This window comes from Trypanosoma cruzi, genomic scaffold (genome assembly GCF_000209065.1).
Source record: "Trypanosoma cruzi strain CL Brener 1047053516305 genomic scaffold, whole genome shotgun sequence".
Lineage (NCBI taxonomy): Eukaryota > Euglenozoa > Kinetoplastea > Trypanosomatida > Trypanosomatidae > Trypanosoma > Trypanosoma cruzi.
Window position 1 is genome coordinate 19465 of NW_001849271.1, and position 20678 is coordinate 40142.

At 52.4% G+C, this 20678-nt stretch overlaps 9 protein-coding genes across 9 annotated transcripts, besides 25 other annotated features; all 9 read left to right on the forward strand.

Annotated features, from left to right (window-relative positions):
* Nucleotides 1-20678: part of a sequence feature (heterozygous, Esmeraldo-like haplotype) that runs on past the window's edge.
* Nucleotides 244-266: a microsatellite.
* On the forward strand, nt 293-1996 carry Tc00.1047053506181.10 (hypothetical protein, conserved; the record flags this gene model as incomplete). The annotated part of the gene is made up of 1 exon (XM_808749.1): nt 293-1996. One exon carries the CDS (start codon nt 293-295, stop codon nt 1994-1996), a length of 1704 nt encoding a protein of 567 aa, XP_813842.1.
* Nucleotides 2055-2086: a sequence feature (T-rich).
* Nucleotides 2381-2403: a sequence feature (AT_rich).
* Nucleotides 2745-2768: a sequence feature (AT_rich).
* Nucleotides 2767-5844, forward strand: Tc00.1047053506181.20 (hypothetical protein, conserved; the record flags this gene model as incomplete). The annotated part of the gene is made up of 1 exon (XM_808750.1): nt 2767-5844. One exon carries the CDS (start codon nt 2767-2769, stop codon nt 5842-5844), a length of 3078 nt encoding a protein of 1025 aa, XP_813843.1.
* Nucleotides 2784-2831: a sequence feature (T-rich).
* Nucleotides 6077-6116: a microsatellite.
* Tc00.1047053506181.30 (hypothetical protein, conserved) lies at nt 6224-6796 on the forward strand (the record flags this gene model as incomplete). The annotated part of the gene is made up of 1 exon (XM_808751.1): nt 6224-6796. The coding sequence occupies one exon, from the start codon at nt 6224-6226 to the stop codon at nt 6794-6796; it is 573 nt and encodes a 190-aa protein (XP_813844.1).
* Nucleotides 7141-7198: a sequence feature (T-rich).
* On the forward strand, nt 7324-8877 carry Tc00.1047053506181.40 (hypothetical protein, conserved; the record flags this gene model as incomplete). The annotated part of the gene is made up of 1 exon (XM_808752.1): nt 7324-8877. One exon carries the CDS (start codon nt 7324-7326, stop codon nt 8875-8877), a length of 1554 nt encoding a protein of 517 aa, XP_813845.1.
* Nucleotides 7595-7661: a microsatellite.
* Nucleotides 9157-9188: a microsatellite.
* On the forward strand, nt 9229-10125 carry Tc00.1047053506181.50 (60S ribosomal protein L18, putative; the record flags this gene model as incomplete). Its single annotated transcript, XM_808753.1, has 1 exon — nt 9229-10125. One exon carries the CDS (start codon nt 9229-9231, stop codon nt 10123-10125), a length of 897 nt encoding a protein of 298 aa, XP_813846.1.
* Nucleotides 10198-10271: a sequence feature (T-rich).
* Nucleotides 10465-10489: a microsatellite.
* Nucleotides 10717-11142, forward strand: Tc00.1047053506181.59 (40S ribosomal protein S12, putative; the record flags this gene model as incomplete). Its single annotated transcript, XM_808762.1, has 1 exon — nt 10717-11142. One exon carries the CDS (start codon nt 10717-10719, stop codon nt 11140-11142), a length of 426 nt encoding a protein of 141 aa, XP_813855.1.
* Nucleotides 11379-11400: a microsatellite.
* On the forward strand, nt 11703-16007 carry Tc00.1047053506181.70 (hypothetical protein, conserved; the record flags this gene model as incomplete). The annotated part of the gene is made up of 1 exon (XM_808754.1): nt 11703-16007. The coding sequence occupies one exon, from the start codon at nt 11703-11705 to the stop codon at nt 16005-16007; it is 4305 nt and encodes a 1434-aa protein (XP_813847.1).
* Nucleotides 16028-16069: a microsatellite.
* Nucleotides 16254-16279: a microsatellite.
* Nucleotides 16501-16520: a microsatellite.
* Nucleotides 16675-16709: a microsatellite.
* Nucleotides 16833-16931: a sequence feature (T-rich).
* Nucleotides 17114-17144: a microsatellite.
* Nucleotides 17536-17572: a microsatellite.
* Nucleotides 17577-17620: a sequence feature (T-rich).
* Nucleotides 17662-17687: a sequence feature (AT_rich).
* Nucleotides 17737-17794: a sequence feature (CT-rich).
* Nucleotides 17884-18684, forward strand: Tc00.1047053506181.80 (hypothetical protein, conserved; the record flags this gene model as incomplete). Its single annotated transcript, XM_808755.1, has 1 exon — nt 17884-18684. One exon carries the CDS (start codon nt 17884-17886, stop codon nt 18682-18684), a length of 801 nt encoding a protein of 266 aa, XP_813848.1.
* Tc00.1047053506181.90 (F-actin capping protein, putative) lies at nt 18766-20421 on the forward strand (the record flags this gene model as incomplete). The annotated part of the gene is made up of 1 exon (XM_808756.1): nt 18766-20421. The coding sequence occupies one exon, from the start codon at nt 18766-18768 to the stop codon at nt 20419-20421; it is 1656 nt and encodes a 551-aa protein (XP_813849.1).
* Nucleotides 19468-19503: a microsatellite.
* Nucleotides 20525-20578: a microsatellite.

Sequence of the window (20678 nt, forward strand, 5' to 3'; positions counted from 1 at the left end):
GGGTGGGGGGGGGGGAAAGCAACAACTCGAAAAACAAACAACGAAAGGAAGAAATGCAACATTAACGAAGTGACAAGTACAATGGGTGGGGACGGCACAGGCTCAATGAGTTTTAACGCACACACACACACACGTGAAAAATGGCTGGTGGCTGCTCACTTGATATTCCCCTTTTTTTCCTTTTCTTTTTTCTTTTTGTGAGAGGACGATCGCATCGTCAGTTACGCACTTGTGTTGGAACGTCACACACACACACACACACACACGCCTACTTTGATTCGCATTTGCCGCAATGCCGCCTAGGCTGGCGTCTAAAGTTGGCCGTGCCGGCCGCCGAGGGATGACGTCGGCGGGCATCACGCGGCGTAGAAGCGGCCCAACGCCTGGCGAGATTGTCGCCGCCACCTTCGCCAACGTTGAGTTGAGCTTCACGAAGGCCTCTATGGCCGAGTACTCGAAACGCTGTGAAAGAATGTCACGGGAGAACGAGTTGCTGCGGCATCAGCTAGAGGAGCATGAGTCTGACTCCATCAAGGTGGTGCAGCACCTCAAGGAGAAACTTCAGTGCGCGGAGAAGGAAGTGACGGAGCAGCGGAGTGAGATTGAGCGGCTGCTCGCGGAGAGTGCGGATGCGGAAGAGGATCTGCGATGCCAGTACGAGCGTATATTAGAGGAGCGCGATGAGCAGATTGTGCAGTACGCCACCATTGTTCAGCGGCTGCAGTCAGACCTGAAGGGAGCCGCCCAGCATGTGCATAAGCGGGAGATCCATCAGCTTGAGCTGAAGCGGCTACATGACGAGATTGAAGAAATGCGGACACGTCACGACTGTGAACTTGCCGCGCTGCGTTTTCAGACCGTCGACCGTAAGATGCGGCTTGTGGCGCTGGAAGAGACGATGCGGGAGAGGTTTCAGGCGCAGGTGGAGAAGGAGTCAGAGAGGCTGCTGGAAGCAAAGTCCAAGGCGCTGCTAGAAGACCATGAGTCACTGCAGTGCGAGCGGGTTCGGCTCACACAAGACCTGGAGGAACTCGTGCAGCTTGCAACGGTGAAGAACATGGAGTGTGCCGACGTACGGCGGAAGGGGGAGTTACACCAGCGTGCCTGCGAGGAGGCACTGCGACGCATCGTGCTAGGCAATCGTCGTGCACGGGATTCTGAGGCAAAAACGCAACGACTGGAGCGGCGTGTGAAGGAGTTGCTGCGGGAGAAGAATGCGATGCGTGAAGAGCTTTCGCGCCGGTACGAGACGCAGATCCATGAACTAGAGAAGGCACTTGCCGAGACACAGAACTCGCTACAGTGCCACCGCAACGAGCTGCAGCGCCTGCGCCACATCGCATCGACCATCGTGGGTCAGCGATCCGATCTTGAGAGGTTTTTTTACGTGGCGCTCGACGATGTGCGACGGATGCGCTCAAAGGCGCCCCGGCGGCAACAGGTGGCATCGCCGGTGCAGCTGCCCTCTCTTCTCGCCACCGAGAACAACGGCAACGTTGCCCACAATGGGGCCAACCCACGCCACTCACAGCAGCAACAACAGCAACAGGCCCCACCGCTGATTTTGGAGGCTTTGCCCTCCTCTTTGGCGACGAAAGGCGGCCCCACATTTTTAACTGAATCCCCGGCGAGTGCGAAGGGCAATTTTAACACGCCCACCGCGTCGACCGTCAATACCGTGCCGCCATCCATACCCGCCCTCTCTCCAACGGGGCCCTCTTCTTCTGTGCCTCTGCCGTCACCGCCCCCTGGCGCGGCACCGGGGCGTCGGTGTGGCGGCAGTGCAAGGCCGACGCGAGATGCCGGTAATAACAACAACAACGTTCTGCTTATAAATCTCGGTGAAAACGGCGAGGGGGCGTACCTGAACGACTTGTCGTGGGAAGACAAGGAAAAGATTATTAAGGCGCTTCTCTTCTTTATCAATCAGACGTGTTACCAGAAGTTGCCAGGAAGTCAGCCGGTGAACAGTGAGGCGACGCTCATGGAGACTTAGGCATCACTGCCCGCGTTGGGCAGCCTGATGGATGTATTGTATTTACTCTCTCTCCCTCTTTCTTTTTTTTTTTTTTTTCCCTTCTTTTTTCTGAAGTTTATGCCATTGACGGGATTATTTCCTGCCCTCCCTCTCTTACTGGTGACGTGCGTTTGGTGGTGAGGAAGAAAAAATAATAATAATACTCATAAAAGAAAAGGACAGCATGAACCGGGAGGAAAAAGAGGGAGACAATTACGAGAACCAACCAAAGAAATAATCCAGAGACGCACAAGGCAATCATCATATATACATGTATGTGTGACCGTGGTGCGCAAGCAGGAGGGGGATGAAAACAGAGAGTGGAGTAAGGGACATGGAGGTGGAAATGAAAAGGAAAAAGAGAAAAAAAAAAAAAATATTTTATTGATGCAACTCATCTTTGGCACAGATGCCTTTGTTATTTTCGTTCTTAATCTTATGTCTCGTGTATGCAATGTATTATATTGACATATATTTGAAGTCCTTTTTGTGTGTAATACGTATTGTCATGTCTTGTGTATTTTAAAGGAAGCATGAGCGGTTTCTATACACATGTGTACATATTGTACATGTGAATTACTTTTTCTGCAGCATACACATGCAAAATACTTTTGTATTACCAATGAAATCAAACGCCGGCGCACCAGATATTCCGCGATGGCTCCAATATGTATTGAAAGGAACTATTTATGTGTCTCTTTACATGGCTATTGCCTGTAAAACAAACTATATTATATATTATATAATATATGTTTACAGCTTCTAATTCTTTTTTTTTTGTTATTGCTTTTCCTTTTTTCCTTTTTTTTTTTTTAAATACTTTCACCGGTGAAGAGAAGAAGATGAATTTTGAGGATCCCTTTGCAGATGACTTACAGTCCCTTGATGCCGTTATGGCGCAGCTTGCTGCTGAGCAGGGTCGTCGGTCACGTCCACCACCACCGGAGAGCGGGACATCCACCTTATCCACAGCAATAGCAGGCAGGTCAGCGGCAGGTCTTGAGGGCCGCACAGACAGACGTGACGCCGTGTCCATTAAAAGCCTGGGGCAACAGGTGCAGCCAATAGCCGCATTTGCAACAGCGACAAGGAAACCAGCGTCCACAGCCGTAGGAAAGGATGAGCCCGTGCCGTGGGAGATGTATGACAACCCTTCGACAACAGCACGCACACATGCGTCTGCGACGACCTCGTGGGGGACGTCGCTCGTGGCACATGTGGGTGGGAGAGACCGACACGACGCGGCTGCGGTTGGCCGGGGCGATGGGGACGACGCCAGTGACAAAGAAGATCCACTTGCTTTTCTTGAGAGGGCCCCATCTTTGGCAGCGCCGGTTGTTGAGCAGAGTCAGGCCACAAAGCCCTTCGGGGCTGACGCCGCCTTCTCTCCGCAGAGGCATATGGAGGACGAAGGGGCGAGAGGACAGGCAGAAAGACGTGATTTACTTTCGTCGCTGGACGCCGTTGGAATGGAGCTTGATCAGATTTATAGCACGTTAGATAGGCTGCAAATACAGGCAGACACGGAGCTAACGGGATTAGAGACGACGATCATAGAGAAACAGACGGAACTTGCCATCGGAGAGGACCGCATTGCCAGCGAACGACGTCAATACGAATCTTACCACCAACGGCGTCTGAAGGATATAACGGATCGCACCACAGAGTTGCTGCAACGGCAGGTGGAGGAGGTGACATCAATGGAGAAGGAGCAGTATGAGGCCCAGTTACGTGCTCTCACGGCGGAAATGGGGGATGTCAAGAATAGAATAGATCAGTTGCTTCAGCAGCGAGAGTTACTGCTACAGCAGCATAGATACGACGAGAAGGGCATCTTCCTTGCCCTGGCAGATGAGGAGGAGGCGAACGAAAAGAAAACAGCTGCGGATGGTGGTGTCGGCACGGATGCAGCGGCCGGTCCCACAAGTAGTACCAGTAGCGTTGAAACCAAGATGAACGCCGCCCTCCGTCTTCTTTGGCGACATCATAATGAGCAAATGGAGTCTCTTGCAAGCGGCGTGGTGCGGTTTCTTCACCAAGAGGCAATGGACGTTGCCCGTGAGGTGCGTGAGCGGCACGAGTTGGCGTACTTGCAGGATGCCGTCACACGCAAGGAAGAACTTGGTGAGTTTATGCAGGAATTCCTACGGCGTTATCGTGAGTTTTTTCAGCACCGTTCGGAGGTTAGGTCACGCAAAATTGCTGCATTGCGACGAGGATTGCAAGAAGCGACGGAGCAACTGCGTCTGCGTGCCAGGCAGCGGCTGGAGAAACGTACGCAGGAGGTGGCAGCGCAGATGGACGAGGCCGCACGTCGGTTTGAAAAACTTGCGTTGGAGTCTGCCGCGTGTGTGAGGCGAAAAGCTGCCGCGGTACGTGAGAGCGACGACAGTGTGGCCAAAAGCCAGCGAGCCGACTTGGAAAGTCGCTGTCAGATGGAGCGGGCTGTCACGGAGAAGCTTCAGCAATCTGAAATGGAGACATTGCAGCAACAGTTGGAAAGAATGCGGCGTTTGGGCAATGACAGCACCAGTGAGGACGACAGTGGGGTGCTGCGGAAACAAGTGGCAGAGGACATGTGCACAGCGAGGGCAGAATCCATCACCGGCCAAGTGCGTGCATTGGAGTCTTCTGTGCAGCAGCTACTCCGCCAGCAGCTCTTGAGGAATCAGGCACACGGCGACAAGGGGGAGGGGCAGTTGTTTCTGACAGACGAGGAAATTTTCTCGCGCATGGCGGTGCAGGAAAAGGAGGCTGTCGTTCTTTCATTGTTTGAAGAGGTGCAAAAGCGACAGAACGAACTGTCGGCAACACGCCAACGATGTGGTGAGCTGCGGGAAGGCATCGCCTTCAAAATGCAGGAGGAGGTGCAGACTGTGCGGCAGCAACGCTTGGCGCAGGAGTCTCGACTTGCGAGCGTTGAGCTTCTCCGAATGGCATGGGAGAGGGAGCAGCGGGAGTTGCTGCAGTGGGGTTGTGACATGATAGTGACTCATGGCGACTCCGCCAGCACTGTTTCTTCCACTGCACGCACGCAACTCCCGGCGGCCACCACGACGATGGACCTCATGAGTCTAATCGCAGGGCGCAATCATGCAATTATGGAAGAGCGCTCGAAATTGCGCACCAGGCGTCGTCAGCTTTTACACACGATAGAGAAGGAGCGCGAGAATGCTGTGGCAAAACAGCGCGAGACAGAGGGGCGGTGGGCACAATTCTGCGAGCAGCTGGTTGGTCTCGTGGCGGAGGAGCATGCGGTATCGGCGCAGCGGTTTGCAGCGGCAACGGAGATAGCGAAAATGGCGGCGATGCGGGAGCTGATAAGTCACGACAAGGAATTGTTTTGCCGGCACCGTGAGGAAATGCAAGAGGAGGTGGAGCGGCTCAAGGGAAAGCTGCAGGCGACACTGACGCAACAGGCCGAATACGACGCACTGCAACAGAAGATTGCCTTGGAGCAGACGGCGCTGGCGCAGCAGCAGCGCCAATTGGCCATTGAACAGAGCCGTTTGGGGAGACCCGCTGCTTCTGCTGCTGCTGAGGAGGAGGGGGAGACACGGTGCCCACCCGCAAAGCAGCCGCCGCGCTCGGATCGCCCACTCTCGCCCGGGGAGGCCTCGCTGCGTCGCCCCGTTGAAACCCTCCAGGAGGTGACGGCCCGCGATAATATTCCCGTTCTACGAGAAAAGCCACAATGGCAGCAGCAGGGGAGGGAGGCAAGAAGAAACACACTACCCCCCAGCATGGCACGCCAGAACGCAGGGAGAAGTTTTAGTCACACTTCACTCTTCACGGAGGGGATAGGAGAAAAAGCATCCGCTGTTTAGAAGGAACAGTTATTCACGTCTTTTGCCTCTTTGTTTTGTTTGCCTCGTGGAGTGGATGAATACAAGCAGACAGACACCTACAATATATATATACGTGTGTGTGACATCCTCATGCAGAGTGACTGTATGCATTTGATTTGGTGAAGACCAACAATTGCCCCTTCCAAGTTAACCCCCTTCGTTTTTTTAAATTCTGTTGTTATTGCCGGTGCCTTTACGTTATCATAAATGCAAAAAAAAAAAAAAAAAGAAAAACAAACAAAGAAGAAAAATCATTTCTGTGAGTTATGCGTTTTTTTCCCCATTTTTATTTTGGACTCTTGCCTCTTGCAACACCACAGTCTTTCCGAGGGTAGCAGTTTGTAGTAGTTTGTGGATCATGCAGCAGCCTGCGTCACTGAGCGTCAGCGCACCTCCCGCTCCTGTGATTAAACGTGCGGTACCGGTGAAGCTCACATATGAGGAGGTGCGGCGTGCGGCCATGTTTTCGGTGCTCGACGACTTTGCTTCTCAAAAGCAGTACAAGCGCCGTGTCCAGCGCCTAAAGGATGTGGGCGGCAACGTGCAGGTGATTCCCAATCCGGCCGTGGACACGGTGGAGGCCGCGCCAAAGGGGAGCTCGACACGGCTGCTGCGAGAACATTCCAGCGCCTCATGGAGTGTATACTTCTACCAGTGGAGTTTGTTTGGTCTGACTAGCATCTCTTCGGTGGCAACGGCGATGGGGTTTTATCTCACCATCTACCACAACCGCATGTTTTTGCCGCTCGGCCCAATGGCCGCCGCGGTGACGTGGCGTCTCTGGGATCTACTGGAGGCGGCGTGGGAGCAGCAGCGGTACATCGACAACGCCGCGCGCCTGCGTGACTCGCGCAAGGGCAATCCGATGAATTTGGTAGCGAAGCGCACCGCTTCTCAGGAGGAAGTGGAGCCGTTGGAGGAGATGATGTGAGCCACTGCAGCCGATGTTCATCAAGCGGAAAAAAAAAAAAAAGTAATCACTGAAGAAGCCGCCGCCCTTCTCCACCAAAAGGAAAGAGGGTAGCCTTCGCCGCTGACACCTCTGCTCGCCCCCACCCCTATTTGTGTTACTAGCATTTTCTTCTTGTCACTTCTTTTTTTTTTTCTCCGCTGTTTGTGTGTGTGTGTGTGCATGTGTAGTTGGGGGCCACGGCGGCACCGCGTTGTTGCCACCGTGCGGGCAATTGGGGTGTGGGGACGGCTTCATCATATAAGCGACGGGGGAATAAATCAACAGCTGTGAGAGAAGCGAGACGGAGCACCCTTCGTCTTCACTTTTTCTTTCTTTTTTTTTATTATTATTACCGCTTCCTTTTTTTTTTCTTTTTCTTCTGTGTTGGAGTGGGTCCTTTTTTCCTTTTCTTTATTATTGCACAATTCGTGTGCGTTTGTGTGCGGACGCTGCGTGAAGTGAGAGCGAGAGAAGGGTTCAAACACACACACAAAAAAAGGGAGAAAATGGATAAAATTGTCCGCACGGTGTACAGGCAGCTCTACAAGAAGGCTGCCAGCGTCGACAAAGACATTGCGATGCGGTCTGTTCTGACATGTTCGCCACAGCGGCTGTATGATCATCGCCGTGGGGTGTGGATTGCCTTTGACCTGGCGAAGCAGTCGGGGTGGCCGGAGTCCCGCATTTTCCTCGACAGCCTCATCCGCAAACTGAACCACGGCCGCGATTTCTTCATCCCACAGGCTGGACGCGACGCGGATGATGACGGGTGTCGTGGCGGCAGCAGTGAGGGTAATAGGAGTGGCGGCAACGATAGCGGTGGCAGCAACAGCAGCAGCAGCGGTCATAATAATGAGGATGGCAACAAAAGCAATAAAAATAATACTCATGGCGGGGGTGAGCCGTCCCCTACGCTTCTGCAGGTTCTCCGGAAGTCTTTTGAGGAAACACCGTTTACTGTCGGCCAGATGAACAATGCTTTTGCGGCACTGAAGGAACTTGCGTACGTGACAGAAATGGCATCAAAGCACTACGGGTCAGGTGTTTTGCCACCCAAGGAGTTCGATACGCTTCCAAAGCCCAAACTCACAGTTGTGGATACGGTGGGGGAGATGCACCATTTGTCTCTCACAAAAGGGCTCTCGGATGTCCTGGAACGACTCAGCGGTGAAGAAAAAGGCATGGTAAGCCGCAAATCCGAGGAGGATGTGCGCGTCAAGGAGGAGACAAAGGATGGGACAGGAAAGGGCGATGATGACAATGATGACGATAATTTTGGATTGTCTGGTAAGACGCCAATAAAAAATCCTTTTGAAACACCAAAGGTGGTTCACATGCTCTTGGCACATCCGCAGCTATATGAATTCTTCCGTTACAGTGTCATGATAGTCGTTCGCTCCACCCCAAATGAGGCTGCTGCGTTTATACTCAACAAGCCGCTGGAAAATGACGAGGGCATGTTGATGCAAGTTAACTCCACGATTCGTCTGAACCACGTTCATCCCATTTTGGGCAAACACCTTGGTAATCACACCGTGATGATTGGGGGTCCTGTTAGCCGCGGTTCCTTTGACTCGAGTATTCTTCTGCTGCACCGCATCCCTGATGTGGAGGATGCGATCCCAGTCTCTCAATCGCTGTGGGTGGACGGGAACTACGACGTGCTGCAGAAGAAACTCGATGATGGTACCGCCGATGCGAAGGACATTGTTGTGATCTGCGGCTTTAGTGGATGGGGAGCGGGTCAGCTTGCGGGGGAGATAAGTTCCGGCACTTGGGTTGTGGCGCGCGGCAGTGCCAACGATCCTGCGATGGACGACTTTATCTTTGCGCTTGCACGACACGCGGGGGTATCGTCTTGTGGGGCACCACAACAACCATTAGAATCAGCCTCATCATCGTCGTCGTCGCGGAGAAAGGCCAAGAAGATGCCACAGGGTGGAGAATGCCGAATTCGGAGTGCGGCTGCGTGGGCATTGGCCTACAGCGCGCTTGGCCCACCGTACGCGGATCTCGCTCGGAACCAAAAGCCTTTTATGCAAGACCCACGAGAGAACTAGCGAAAGGGGGGAGGTGACAAACCAACAGCAGTGGTGCGGGGTCGCGGTGGGAGGAGAGGATGAATGGCTCCCTTGCCGTCTTTCTGCCTCTGTGTGTCTTAGAGGGGGGAGAAGTGGAGGGTAAACGAGGCTGGAAACAACACCGGCAACAACAAGAAGAAGGGAAATGCATCGTGATAATTATAACGAGAGTAGAAAAAAAAAGGGAAGGACGAGAAGGGGCTGCGGTAGGGGGTGGGTTGAGGCAAACGAGGAAATGAATGACGACAGGCGGCCCACGAAAGAGAGAGAGAGAGAGAGAGAGAAAGAGACGAAGGGAGAAACCTGCCCAGGGACACTTGTGAGGCGTCAATGTACACGAAAAGAGAGGCAGCGCATGCCAATTTGCTCCAAGCCATTCACACACCCGTCCACGCACATATACAATCACAAATAAATGAACTTACAGGCGAAGACAAAAAAGTAAACAACTACAAAGAAAGAATACATGAGAATACCGGCGCGGACGAGACTTTTCCCTTTTTTTTTTTTTTCCTGTTGAAATTACTCCACTTTGTGCAAATATCTGAAAAATGCGTCGGTGGTTTTTTTTTTCCGCATTTTTTTTCTTTTTCGATGGAAAAGTGTGTGTGTTCGGAGTTTTGCCGTCAGTTTTCGCCCGAAGAAATGGGAGTCGACCTCACCGGAGTCCAGAAGAAGAAGCGCGTGGTGCGCCACCACACTTATTCGACGAACCCGTACATCAAACTGCTCATTAAGCTCTACAAGTTCCTTGCCCAACGCACCAACTCCGCATTCAACAAGCTCGTGCACCAGCGCCTGCTTAAGAGCCGCAGCAACCGTGCCCCAATCTCTCTGAGCCGCATCGCCGTCTGCATGAAGCGCAAGTCGGTGTGGCTGGAGAAGGGCAAGAAGGCCCCCATTGCCGTTATTGTTGGTGATGTGCTTGATGACGTCCGCATGACCCGCATCCCTGCTTTGCGTGTGTGCGCCCTTCGCTTTTCAAAGAGCGCCCGCGAACGCATCACCGGCGCCGGTGGTGAGTGCCTGACGTTTGACCAGCTCGCAATGGTGGCGCCGACAGGGAAGAACACATTCCTGCTGCGCGGCCGCAAGTCTGGACGCGAATCCGTGAAGCACTTTGGAGCGGCGGGCGTGCCCGGCTCTCACGCGAAGCCCTTCACGTCGAACCGCGGAAAGGAACGCCAACGCAGCAGCGCCCGCCGTCGTGCCTTCCGCCACAAGTAAAAACAGTGGGGGGACTGAGAGGCAGCGGGAAGGATGCAGGAGTGAAAAAGGCGCAGCCCGCTCGCACACAAATTTTCTTGGCTTTTTTTTTTTGTTTTTGTTGTGTTTTTTCCCCTTTATTTTTTTCTTATGTGTTCTGTTTTTTTCCTCCTCATCTCCATGCATTTTCCTCCTCCCTCTTTTGAGTGCTGTTTGGTCTGGCACGACCAGGCTCTGAGGAGGGGGAAGGTGAAGTGAAGGAGTGAGGCGCGGGAGGAAACACTCAGGGAGGACACAAACAAAAAGAAAAGGCGTGAAACACTTCTTACGCTTTATTTTTACATCTAATTCTACCAGACGTTTTTTTTTTTTTTTTTTTTTTTTTGGCGGTTCGTTGTGCCCTTTCACGGCCGCGACTGTCCGCCTGTCGCATTCACATGGAGCGAGCTTAACACCCTCACATGCACACACGCCCTCTTTTTTTTTCTTTCTCTTTTGTTGGTTTACCTCCACACTATGTGTTTGTTTGGCGTGGCTGCATGCGTATGCACACATATGTACAATGTGCGCACATGTGAAGTTTCTTTCCCAAAGCGGTAACATCTCTTAAGTATGGCAGAGGAAACACCGGTCCTGGAGGTCAGTCCGGCGGTGGTTGATGCCGTCATGGATGCAACGCCGGAAAACCTCGAAGATGCCCTCCGTATTGTTCTTCAGAAGTCGCGTGAGGTGAACGGCCTTATACGCGGTCTTTCAGAGGTCGCCCGGGCCCTTGACCGCCGCACCGCACACCTCTGCGTTCTCGCCGAGGACTGCGAGGACGAGGAGTACAAGAAGCTCATCACGGCACTTGCAAAGCAGGGCGAAGTGGACCTCATCAACGTTGAAGAGCGTGAGAAGCTTGCGCAGTGGGCGGGTCTGACAAAGATGGACAGCACCGGGGAACTGAAGAAGACATTTAAGTGTTCCTGCGTGGCGGTGCGTGACTTTGGCGAGCGGACGAGAGCACTTGAGTTCCTCCTCTCTCATTTGAGGTGAGCCGAGTCGGAGTTGCGACGCCGGCGCCATCAGTGAAGAGGGAGTTTGGAGGAACAGGGAGGCTGCGGTGCAATGAGCGTGGCGGGGGCGGGGGCACATATGTCTGGAGACTCTCTCGGGGGGTAGGGAGGATTTTTCTATGTTTCCTTGCATTTACACACCCATGCACTCATTTCAGCCCGCATGCTTTTCTTTGGGGATTTTCTGTGGGAAGTGAAGCTGCAATATATATATTCTTTTATTTTATTTTATTTTATTCTTTTCTTTTGTTTTCATGTCTATTGTGCATGATTTCTTGTTCCGCATCATTGCATGAACTGGGCGTCTGCCGACACTCTCTTGGCAAACTTGTTGTCTCGGCTGCATTGCCACCACTCCACCTTTTTTTTTTTTTTTTTGTTTCTTGATTTTTACCTTTGGGGTTATTGTACGGACGCTCGCATTACACCAACGAAGCCATAAGGCTTTAGGGGACCAGTGGAATTTACGGTATTAGCAGAAACGCACCCACCCACCCAAACACGCAGCGGGAATAATTTATTACGCCGTGACGTGTTGGCATGAGTGGTGCACCGTTCATACCGGAGCTGTCGCTCGGTACCGTTGAGACGGGCGGTGGCTGGGGCGTCGGGGAGCAGTTTGCGCGGCTTCCACCGGCGTCCGTGCAGGCGGAGTCTCGGACCCCAGTCTACACGGTGGCCCCAGATAGTGGCGGCTTCAACGTCCATGACTCCGACGACGACTCTGCCACCCAGGAGGAGTCGGCGGAGGCCGAGACGATTGAAGCGGAAGTGGTGCCGACGACACATTACAGAAGACCGTCTATGGAAGACGATAACACATTTATAGATCATGGTAGCACGGTACCGCCGGCATCACCGAGTAAAGACCTTTTTGATAAATTGGAGATGAGAGGAGACGGCGGTGATTATTCGAAGCGGGGGCCAAACTCCATATCTTCACTGCATGTGAAGTTCTTACGTCCTGTATCCCGCATGATGGTAGGACCGCAGGTGCGGGCGATGGTAGTTGCGCCTGATGGTGCGTCCCTATGGGCTGCCTTTGGGGATGATCCAGTCACCTTGTTGGACTTTAAGGGATCGGAGTTAAATATTAGTCGAGCGCTGGACGTCACACAGGTGCACTCCATGGCGGTAGTTCGTGTACCGGTGGCGAAGGCAGTGACATTTAAACCATCTCGTGGGGCGCATCGCCCCAGTTACTTCGTTGCTTCAAAACCGCAGGTGGATGAGGGGGAGGAGGTAGAAACATATGCGCTCTGGTGCGGTGTTACCCGGGGTAGCATTGTCATTGTGGACCTCACTAATTTTAGTATGGCAGGTGTCATTAAAGCTGCACATGCACAGACAATTACTGGACTGTGGTACCTTGGAACCGGAAAGGTCTGGACGGCGGGCTACGATAAGGCGCTAAAGGTTTGGGATCCACAAACCCGGCGTCGTCTGAAGAGCCGAAATATCGCCACCATCATTTCGGATCTCTGTTACGTGCGCAGTTGTAAGCAGGTGTGGACGATCAGCGATGACGCGTATATTCGCGTCTTTGACGCCGCCGGAAATAATGTACAATTGGCGCATCCATCCCCTGAAAAACCAGAGAACACCCTCCGTATGCGAAGTGAGATGCGTTTCATCACCTACTACGAGTCGGCCAATCTCATTTATGTTGCGCTCACCCGTAGCCTTGCCGCCATTGACCCGTCAACGTGTGGCATGCCTGTCGTCATCAACGCCACCATCAGCTCTATGACATTCCTGGAGAACACGGCGCTTGTGACCGGCTACGGCGAGTGGCTGCAGTGCACGAAGGAGGCGATTGGCCTCATCGACCTCAGCGACCCGTACGTGCCGTCGCTACTCTTTCGCGGAGGTCCACTGGGAGGCAGCGTCACACCCGTCCGCATGCGATTTCTTACCGCCGTTCCGTTTGCCGTCGTGGCGCAGGAGGCGGGGCGATCAGAGCGCTATCTCTCCGTGTTCAGCTACGAGGACTCCAAGGCGTTCTGCAGGAGTGGGGGCGTGACGTCGATCCCGCAACAGAGAAAAATTACACTCGAAGCTCCGAGCACACGGCGTCCAGTGGCGGCGTCGCAGCACGCGCCCTCGCCTTCTTTCGCTGCCGCCACGTCCACACCGACGTCAGCGCTTTCGCCGTATCCGATCGTGTTTGCCACAGGCAAGCGGGGCAGCGTGATGCGTGAGGAAAGCAACTTGAGCAGTGGGCACCCGCAGCGTGCCGCCGTGACCTCCTCGAGGGCGGATGGCAACAACCAACGCCACCGCCATCAGCACAGTCCTTCCGCCCCATTCTCCCAAAATTTTACACCAATACAAAATAGCAATAGTAATAACGCCGCCGTTGCCGCCAACACCGCTGTCAGCAGCAGAAGTCAGAGCACTACCGCTGCCATGAGGACGTCGACTGCCATCTATTCAGAGAATAGCCGTAATCCTAGCAAAAGTGGCATCAACGGTGGCGCAGAGAGAAGCGTCGCGGTGCAACTTACAACGCCCCCGGAACTAATGACATCACTAACCAAAATTGAAAACAAAACAGAGGATCTGAAGGCATTGTTTGCCCAAATAAGTGCTCCACGCCCCCTGCTAGACGACTTCTCCAAGTTGCACGCTTTAGTCTCTCGCATGGCAATGAATAACCAGCTAGGACTCAACCTTGATGAGGAGGAGATGGAAAATATTGAGCGGGATTACCATTCACTCGAGGGCCGTGTCATTGCTACAGCCGTGGAGCGCCTGCGTAAGACTGCAGCCGCTTCGTTACTATCTTCTGTACCGAACTCCACGCGTCTCCGTGACAACTCTGGAAGACGTGACAATGTTAGCAGTGTTGCGGTAACATCCCCATCCGTGGTAGAGAAGCGGGCAAATGCCGTGACGGAAATTATGAATAGCAGCAAGGCGGAGGAGACCGCGGGTTCTGTTGGCGGGTCAGAAATTGCACCAGAATCATTGTTGCGCTGGGTTGCGCAAATCACGAGATCTGGACAGGGTGAGAGGGAGTCCCACCGGCGACAGCTAGAAAGCTTGCAGCGCCACAATACACGCATTGTAGAACGTAACGCAGCACTCATCAATGGGATCGTACGCGTGGAACAGGCCATTCGTACACATGCACAGCGATTACTCGAGGACGCGGATGCTGCCGCGGCCGTCATTTCATCCGATGCTAGCTGTGATTCCTCCGCCCATTTGCACGCCCAGCGGCACATTCAGCTTCTTAACCAATCACTGCAGCAGATCGAACAGGTCTCTGTCTCAAGTTCCCCCAAGGAGATTACGGAGGCGATGGGAAGTTTTGTGACACTGATATCCCGCTTATTCTCCACTCAGCAGGTCTTGCACGGTGACGAAATCGCACGACGTGCCCCCTATGATTTTTCATCTGGAAACGCACATAACGATCAAGTCTTCGACACATCGCGTGCTTCGGCTCAAAACGGGAGCACCCTTTTAACCACACGCTCGCACTTCTCAAGGCCTACCGTGACGTCTGTTTTGTCTATGCGACCGCAACGAATGCGAGGCATCGTTGAAGATCAAATCGCCTCCGTTGAGGAATTTGTGAAGGATGTTGGGAAATTCTGGAGCCGCCTGGAGGAGACGCAGAAGGTTATATACGTACCGTACGAGAGTGGGGCCAAACCTGATCTTTTCCAGGACTTTATGCAGTTTGCCGTCCTCTGGCACTTGCGCGAGGCGCAGGTTATGGTGGATGTCTGTCGGAAAGAATCCGTTATGGTAATGGCGGAGGTCCTTCTGGGTGATATTGAAAGTAGGGAGGGCGTGGTGGGTAGCAACATGGCGGCCCCCAGGCGCACCAGCGCCCCCACCACTCTTCTCTCTTCCACAGAGAAGGCGATGCACAGCGGTGGGGAGAAGAACCCCAACAGCGCCGATATAAAAAAGAGCAACAAAGGCGGCAACGCCAGTATCTTGGTGGTACCCGCTGCCGCTGAGGCGATACGAAGCGACTCGGCACGTTTGGTCAGCATCGGCCTGGAGTTGGAGTCCGTCGCCTCACGCATTCGTGAATCACTTAAAGCGGCAGAGCAAAATCTTCAAATGGGAGTTGCGAAGGAGACCATTGGAGGGTTTTTCTCAATTCCAAATGAGAAATTCTTTATTGACGCTACAAAACTTCGTGGGATGTTGTATTGGGAACGTGTCTCTATGCACCTCCTCTACGAGTGCCTGGAGTGCCTTGAAGAGCTCGTGTTCCACTGCGATGAACAGCCGCGTGCGTTCCGTAAAGACAACTTTAAGGCTCTGGAACAGCAGGTAGTGGATTGGCGTCTCTTTTTGGAGGATGTACACGGGGAATGCACACAGCTGCGTTCCGTTATTCTGTCGTCTCAGCAGGAGAGTTGTACAGGGCGAATGTCGGCAGCAGCGACAGCGAGTTCAGTTGTATACGATCGCAGTAGTTCTTTAGGCTCGCGGGAGATGAGCCGTAACAGTGATGGAGATACGACTAGTACGGAACGAACCACACAGTGGGTGCTGCTTTTTGGTCTATACGTGCAATACGCCGAGCGGACCGACGCCACGCCGTTGCTGTTTGCATCTCATGATCCCGGAGACACCGTGAGTGCAGCCGACTTTGGGCTAATGGCGCTACTTGACGAAGTTGCAGAAATAATGGAGACAGTGCGTGCGAAGAGTGCGGCTCTGCTGCGTTACTGCCAGAAGATACAGGGTCGAATCGCCCGCGTCGTTGAAGATGTCGTGGTGAATGAGGAGACGGGACAAGTGTTTGTTCCAGCGTGTCGCGGAGGTCCCATTGCGGAGCGGTACTGTAAAGGGTTTTGTCACGATATGAGCTGAGAAAAGGGTGTTTATAAAACTATATAAGTATGCATGTATGTATGTGTATAATATATGCGTGTGGAGGTCATGTGGGGGAATGGTTAGAAACATTGTTGTTGTTGTTTTTGTTTTTGTACCGTGCAGCCTTGTTGAATACGGATGTATAAAGTTTCCCCCCCCATGCGCATATCGTGTCCTTGTGATTGCCGAAAAGGAACGAACAGATCCCAATAAAGAGCATGAGAAGGATGGGGGAAAAGGAAAAACAACAACAACAACAACAACGACAAAAAACACGCAAGCGAAGTACCTGCGGCAGACCAATACACAGGGGAGGGAAACTGTGTGTGTGTGTGTGTATTTCTTGGCGTGAGGGCTGTAGATATCCCTGAGGCGGGGAACGAAGGGAAGCGAGGCAAATCTTTTTTTTTTTTTTTTTTTCACTTTGCTACCTGACGAGGACGGGTGGGGAGGGGTGAGGCATTTCCATGCAAGGAGCACACACACACACAAAAAAAAAAAAAAAAAAAAGAGGGGCGGGAACAACAGGGAAGAGACGCAGTCGCAGAAAATGTACCGAGGCAACCAACCGGCCCTATTTTAATCCATTGTGGCAAACAACACAATAAAACACTCACCCAATACCCTTAAAATAAAGCGACGCGGACATGCATGTGGGCATTAAGTGTGTGTGTGTGTGTGTGTGTGTGTGTCTGTGTGAGGGGTCGGAGGAGGAGCCAACGGCCAATTTTACTTTTTCTTCTCTCTTTCTCTATATATATATATATCATTGCTGGTTTTGTGCGTGGTTGCGCTGGCGCAATACCGAAGTGTACACCCTCCTTCTTCTTCTTGTGTGTTTCTCTCTCTTTTTTTCTCTCACTCTTTTTTATTTTATTTTATGTGCCTTTTTTTTTTTCCTCTTGTTGTTGTTTTTGTTTTGTCTGTGCCTTTGTAAAATAAATAAATACATCCATCCATCCATTCGCACACAAACACACACCTCCGTTTATTTATACATCCGCACGGTGGCGGGGGGAAGTGGGAGGGGGGGAGGAGAATACATGCAAAAATGAATCCGACACGAAATCTTTATGAAGTGCTGGAGGAGAAAAACCCACGACAAATAAAAAAGGAAAAAAAAAAAGAAAAAAAGGTGCAACAGGAACTTTTCTTTTTTTTTGGTTTGACTGCCCCCCTCTCTTTCTTTTTCTGCATGAAATCACCCGACAGACGGGAGGGGGGAGCGCGGCGATGGTGGTTGTTGTGGCGGGCGAGACAGACAGACAGAGAGCGAGGGAAAGAGGGGAGGGAATAATTCCCAATTAAGTGCATCGCATTGTTTTGTCTTCTTCTCCACCGCCCCCTTTTGGGCTGCCGACGGCCCGCAGCGGAGAGGGGAGGAAGAGAAGGGTGTTGCGTGAGAGAGTGAGACTGGGAGTGTGCAGGCACACGGATGGATGAATAGGCGGAGTGGGGTGGGTGGGGGGGGGGAAACAGCGTAGACGCAAAACAGGATCTAAAAGAAATAAAAAGAAATAAAAAAAGAGAGAGAGAGAGAGAGAGAGAGGGAGACAGAGAGACAACTTTTTTTTTCCTTCTTTTTTTTTAATGTGTTTTTTTTTTTTTTTCAGTGTGGAGAGGCGGGTGCATGGGTGGGGTGCGCACATTGAAATAATAATAAAATAATAAATAAAAGGGCCTTGTGGACTGCAGGGAGGACTTTCTGCGTACTTCCGTGCGTTTTTCTCTTTTTTTTTCTTTCTCTCTTTTTTTTTCTTTCTCTCTCTCTCTCTCTCTTTCTCACCCATTGACGTCAGATGTATGTGGTGATTTTTTCCCTTGCATTCTAAAAGGAGACAAAACAAGAAGAAAGAAGGAAGCAGCGGGTGGGATGGACAGGCTTTCCATCATGTTTTATCGGATCAATCCGCATGATTATCCCCTCTTCATGCAGTGCGAGCGCAGCAGCGAGCAGCCAGGGGCCATTCTTATGGAGTCCCGCGTGTTACAAGGCATCCGTTACACGGTCTCTCTCGGATATCTTTTGTCGATTTTGTATTTTTATGGTTATCATCGTCCCCGTCTGCCTTTTGCCGACCGCCCCTTGGCGAGGCTGCACCATTACTTTTACCCGAGCGCAGGGTACAGCACCCCAATTGGCATTTCTATTGGGTTGGCGTATGCTTGCTTCTACGATGGACACGTGGCATGCTCAGAGGAAAATGTCACGCGTGAGGCAAAACGCGAACGTGGCAGAGCAGTCATGGCATGGAAGCAGCACATGCAGAGGCAAAGAGAGGAGGAAGAGGCGGCGCAAAAGCGTCGTTCGTGGTGGAATCTCCTTATTTTCTCCAAAGCACCCGTTTCGGATTGCAGAACATCCTACGAGGAGTTCTTGGATCGTAACGGTGTCTTGAGTGTTGGGAGGCAGGCGGCTGAGGTGGAGGATGCCAGTTTTTATCAGCTCTACAGCAAGCAGCAGGTGGATGCATTAGTGAGCGCGGCAATGAAATTGCGACAGTCACCCGAGGAGCAGCGTTGGCTGTGGACCGCGAGTCGTCTGGGAAGTTATGGCGTCCTTGGAATGCTGCTGACGTGGAACAGTGGCGGGATGTTTTTTCGGTCGTTCATGGGGCTTGGACTTGGCGTCGTCAGCGGCGCCTTCATCTCTGGGGTGAAATTGGATTCCTGAAGCAAGGAGCTCCTCGAGAATGCGTGTGTGTGTGCCTTTGTAACGAGAGGGATTGTCGCTTCTCACAATCTCGTGGTTGTTATGGAAGGGCATCTGGACACATTTTACGTGCCGTTATGCTGGTTTCTGTCTCCTCCCCTAGCTTCTCTTTTTCTTTTCTTTTTGTTCTTTTTGCTTGCTCCAATCTACCATGCTTTTTGTACATTGTCGTGCTCAATGTACGCTGATGGGGGAGGAACGGCGTCACGGTCCTGCGGAGCAGTTTCGATGTCGTCGCGTGAGTCTGCTGTGAAGGAGACAGTTGACCCCGCCGACATCTTACGTCAATTTATTCTTGCTGCGCCACCCGGCGAGCTAACGAGCGTTTTAAAGGCACTACGTGTGTTGACAGGCGATGATCGTCTCTTCTTTGAGGTCGTCCCACGTCTTTGCATGGAACACCATATGCGTCATTTGACGCCTTTTACTTTGGCAGCCCCATACGCCAAGCGGCACGAGAGCAAAGTGCGGTTCGTGGATCCCCAAAGCTGTGCCAATGTTGCAGGTAGCCACGTCTCTTTCTTGGCCGGGAGGCAGAACCACCTCGTGACACGTATAAAGCGTTTCGCCAAGATACGTCGCCTACAAGCCCGTGAAGTGACAGCGAGGGTGGAGGAGTACTTTCTACAGCAGCGTTCAACGATTACTCCCACGAGTGCCAACTTTAAGCAGGGGATCTACCAAAGCGTGGAATTGGACGACTCCACTGGCGAGTCTTCTGCCAGCGGACAGTCACAGGCACCTCAGCAGCAGCAACAGCAGCAGCAACAGCAGCAGCAGGAACTGTTTGATCCTTTTGCCGATATTTTGCCATCTGAGGGGTTTGATGAACTCAATCATGTGTTTTTTGATGTGGCACTGCAGCTGTACATCGAGGTTGATCCTGTGGCACAACTGTGTGTTCGTGTAATCCCGTTTACTTCTGCCGTGGCGCCAACAATGCCGGAGGTGCTGAGGGAGATTGAGCGGCAGGCCACAGGACTTCACGGTGGGCCTCTCGGCCACACCCGGTTTTTGCTTCAACAGGAAATTTCCCGTTATGTGCAAGCATGTTTTGGGGAGGAGGCGGAAGAGACTGCGATGCAGGCGGAGCGGGGGATGTCCCACCTGATGGGGTCTGCACGAAACCTAGTTGACATCCACCACCGCACATCTATTGCCAGCGCAGGAGGCATGGCCGTTCTTCAGCCGCATTCCCACAGTGGCGGGGAGGATTGCCAATCGCTTGTCATTGCGGTCGCGGCGGTGCGTCAATTCCCGCGCAACATGTGGTCTGGGCGGTGGAAGTCTATCTTTGTTGTGGAACCCACCAAGGACACGTCGTCTGAGGCGCAGGTCTACATCAAAGGCGAGACACAGGTCTACGCGCACTACTACGAGGACGGCAACATGCACCTGGAGGTTGCACAGGAGTTGCCGCTCACGTTACTGCCCGAATGGCCTGTGGAAATATTCACGGCTGGTGGTGATCCGACGGGATTACCGGATGCATGGGATTTGTGTGCCGCCGTAATGGCGGTCATTCAGCAGCATGAGCAACGTATCCACGACGCCGTGTTGAAGACCGCGAGGGACTCTGGTGATCGTGCACTGCGGGACCTTCGGCGGAGATTGCCCATTACGAAGCAGTTATTTAATTTTAGGGGTGGACAGGCTCTTCCACGGCCGATGTTCACAAGCACTGCGTTAGAAAATTAGCGATGTCCCATCATCCCGAAAGATGTGCGAGCCAAATTGAGGGACCGTGAGAAGGACATGAAAAGAAACAAAACTAAACAAAAACGAAGGGCGGTGGGTCGAATTTGTTTTTATTTCTTTTTTTTTTTTCTCCCGTTTTATTTTTATTTTTATTTTTGTGTTTGCTTGATCCCTCATGACATTGGCTTCTTTTTTTTTTTGTTTTGTTGTCGCTCTGCTACTTGGAACCCGGCGCACCTCCACAGCGTTTAGAGAAG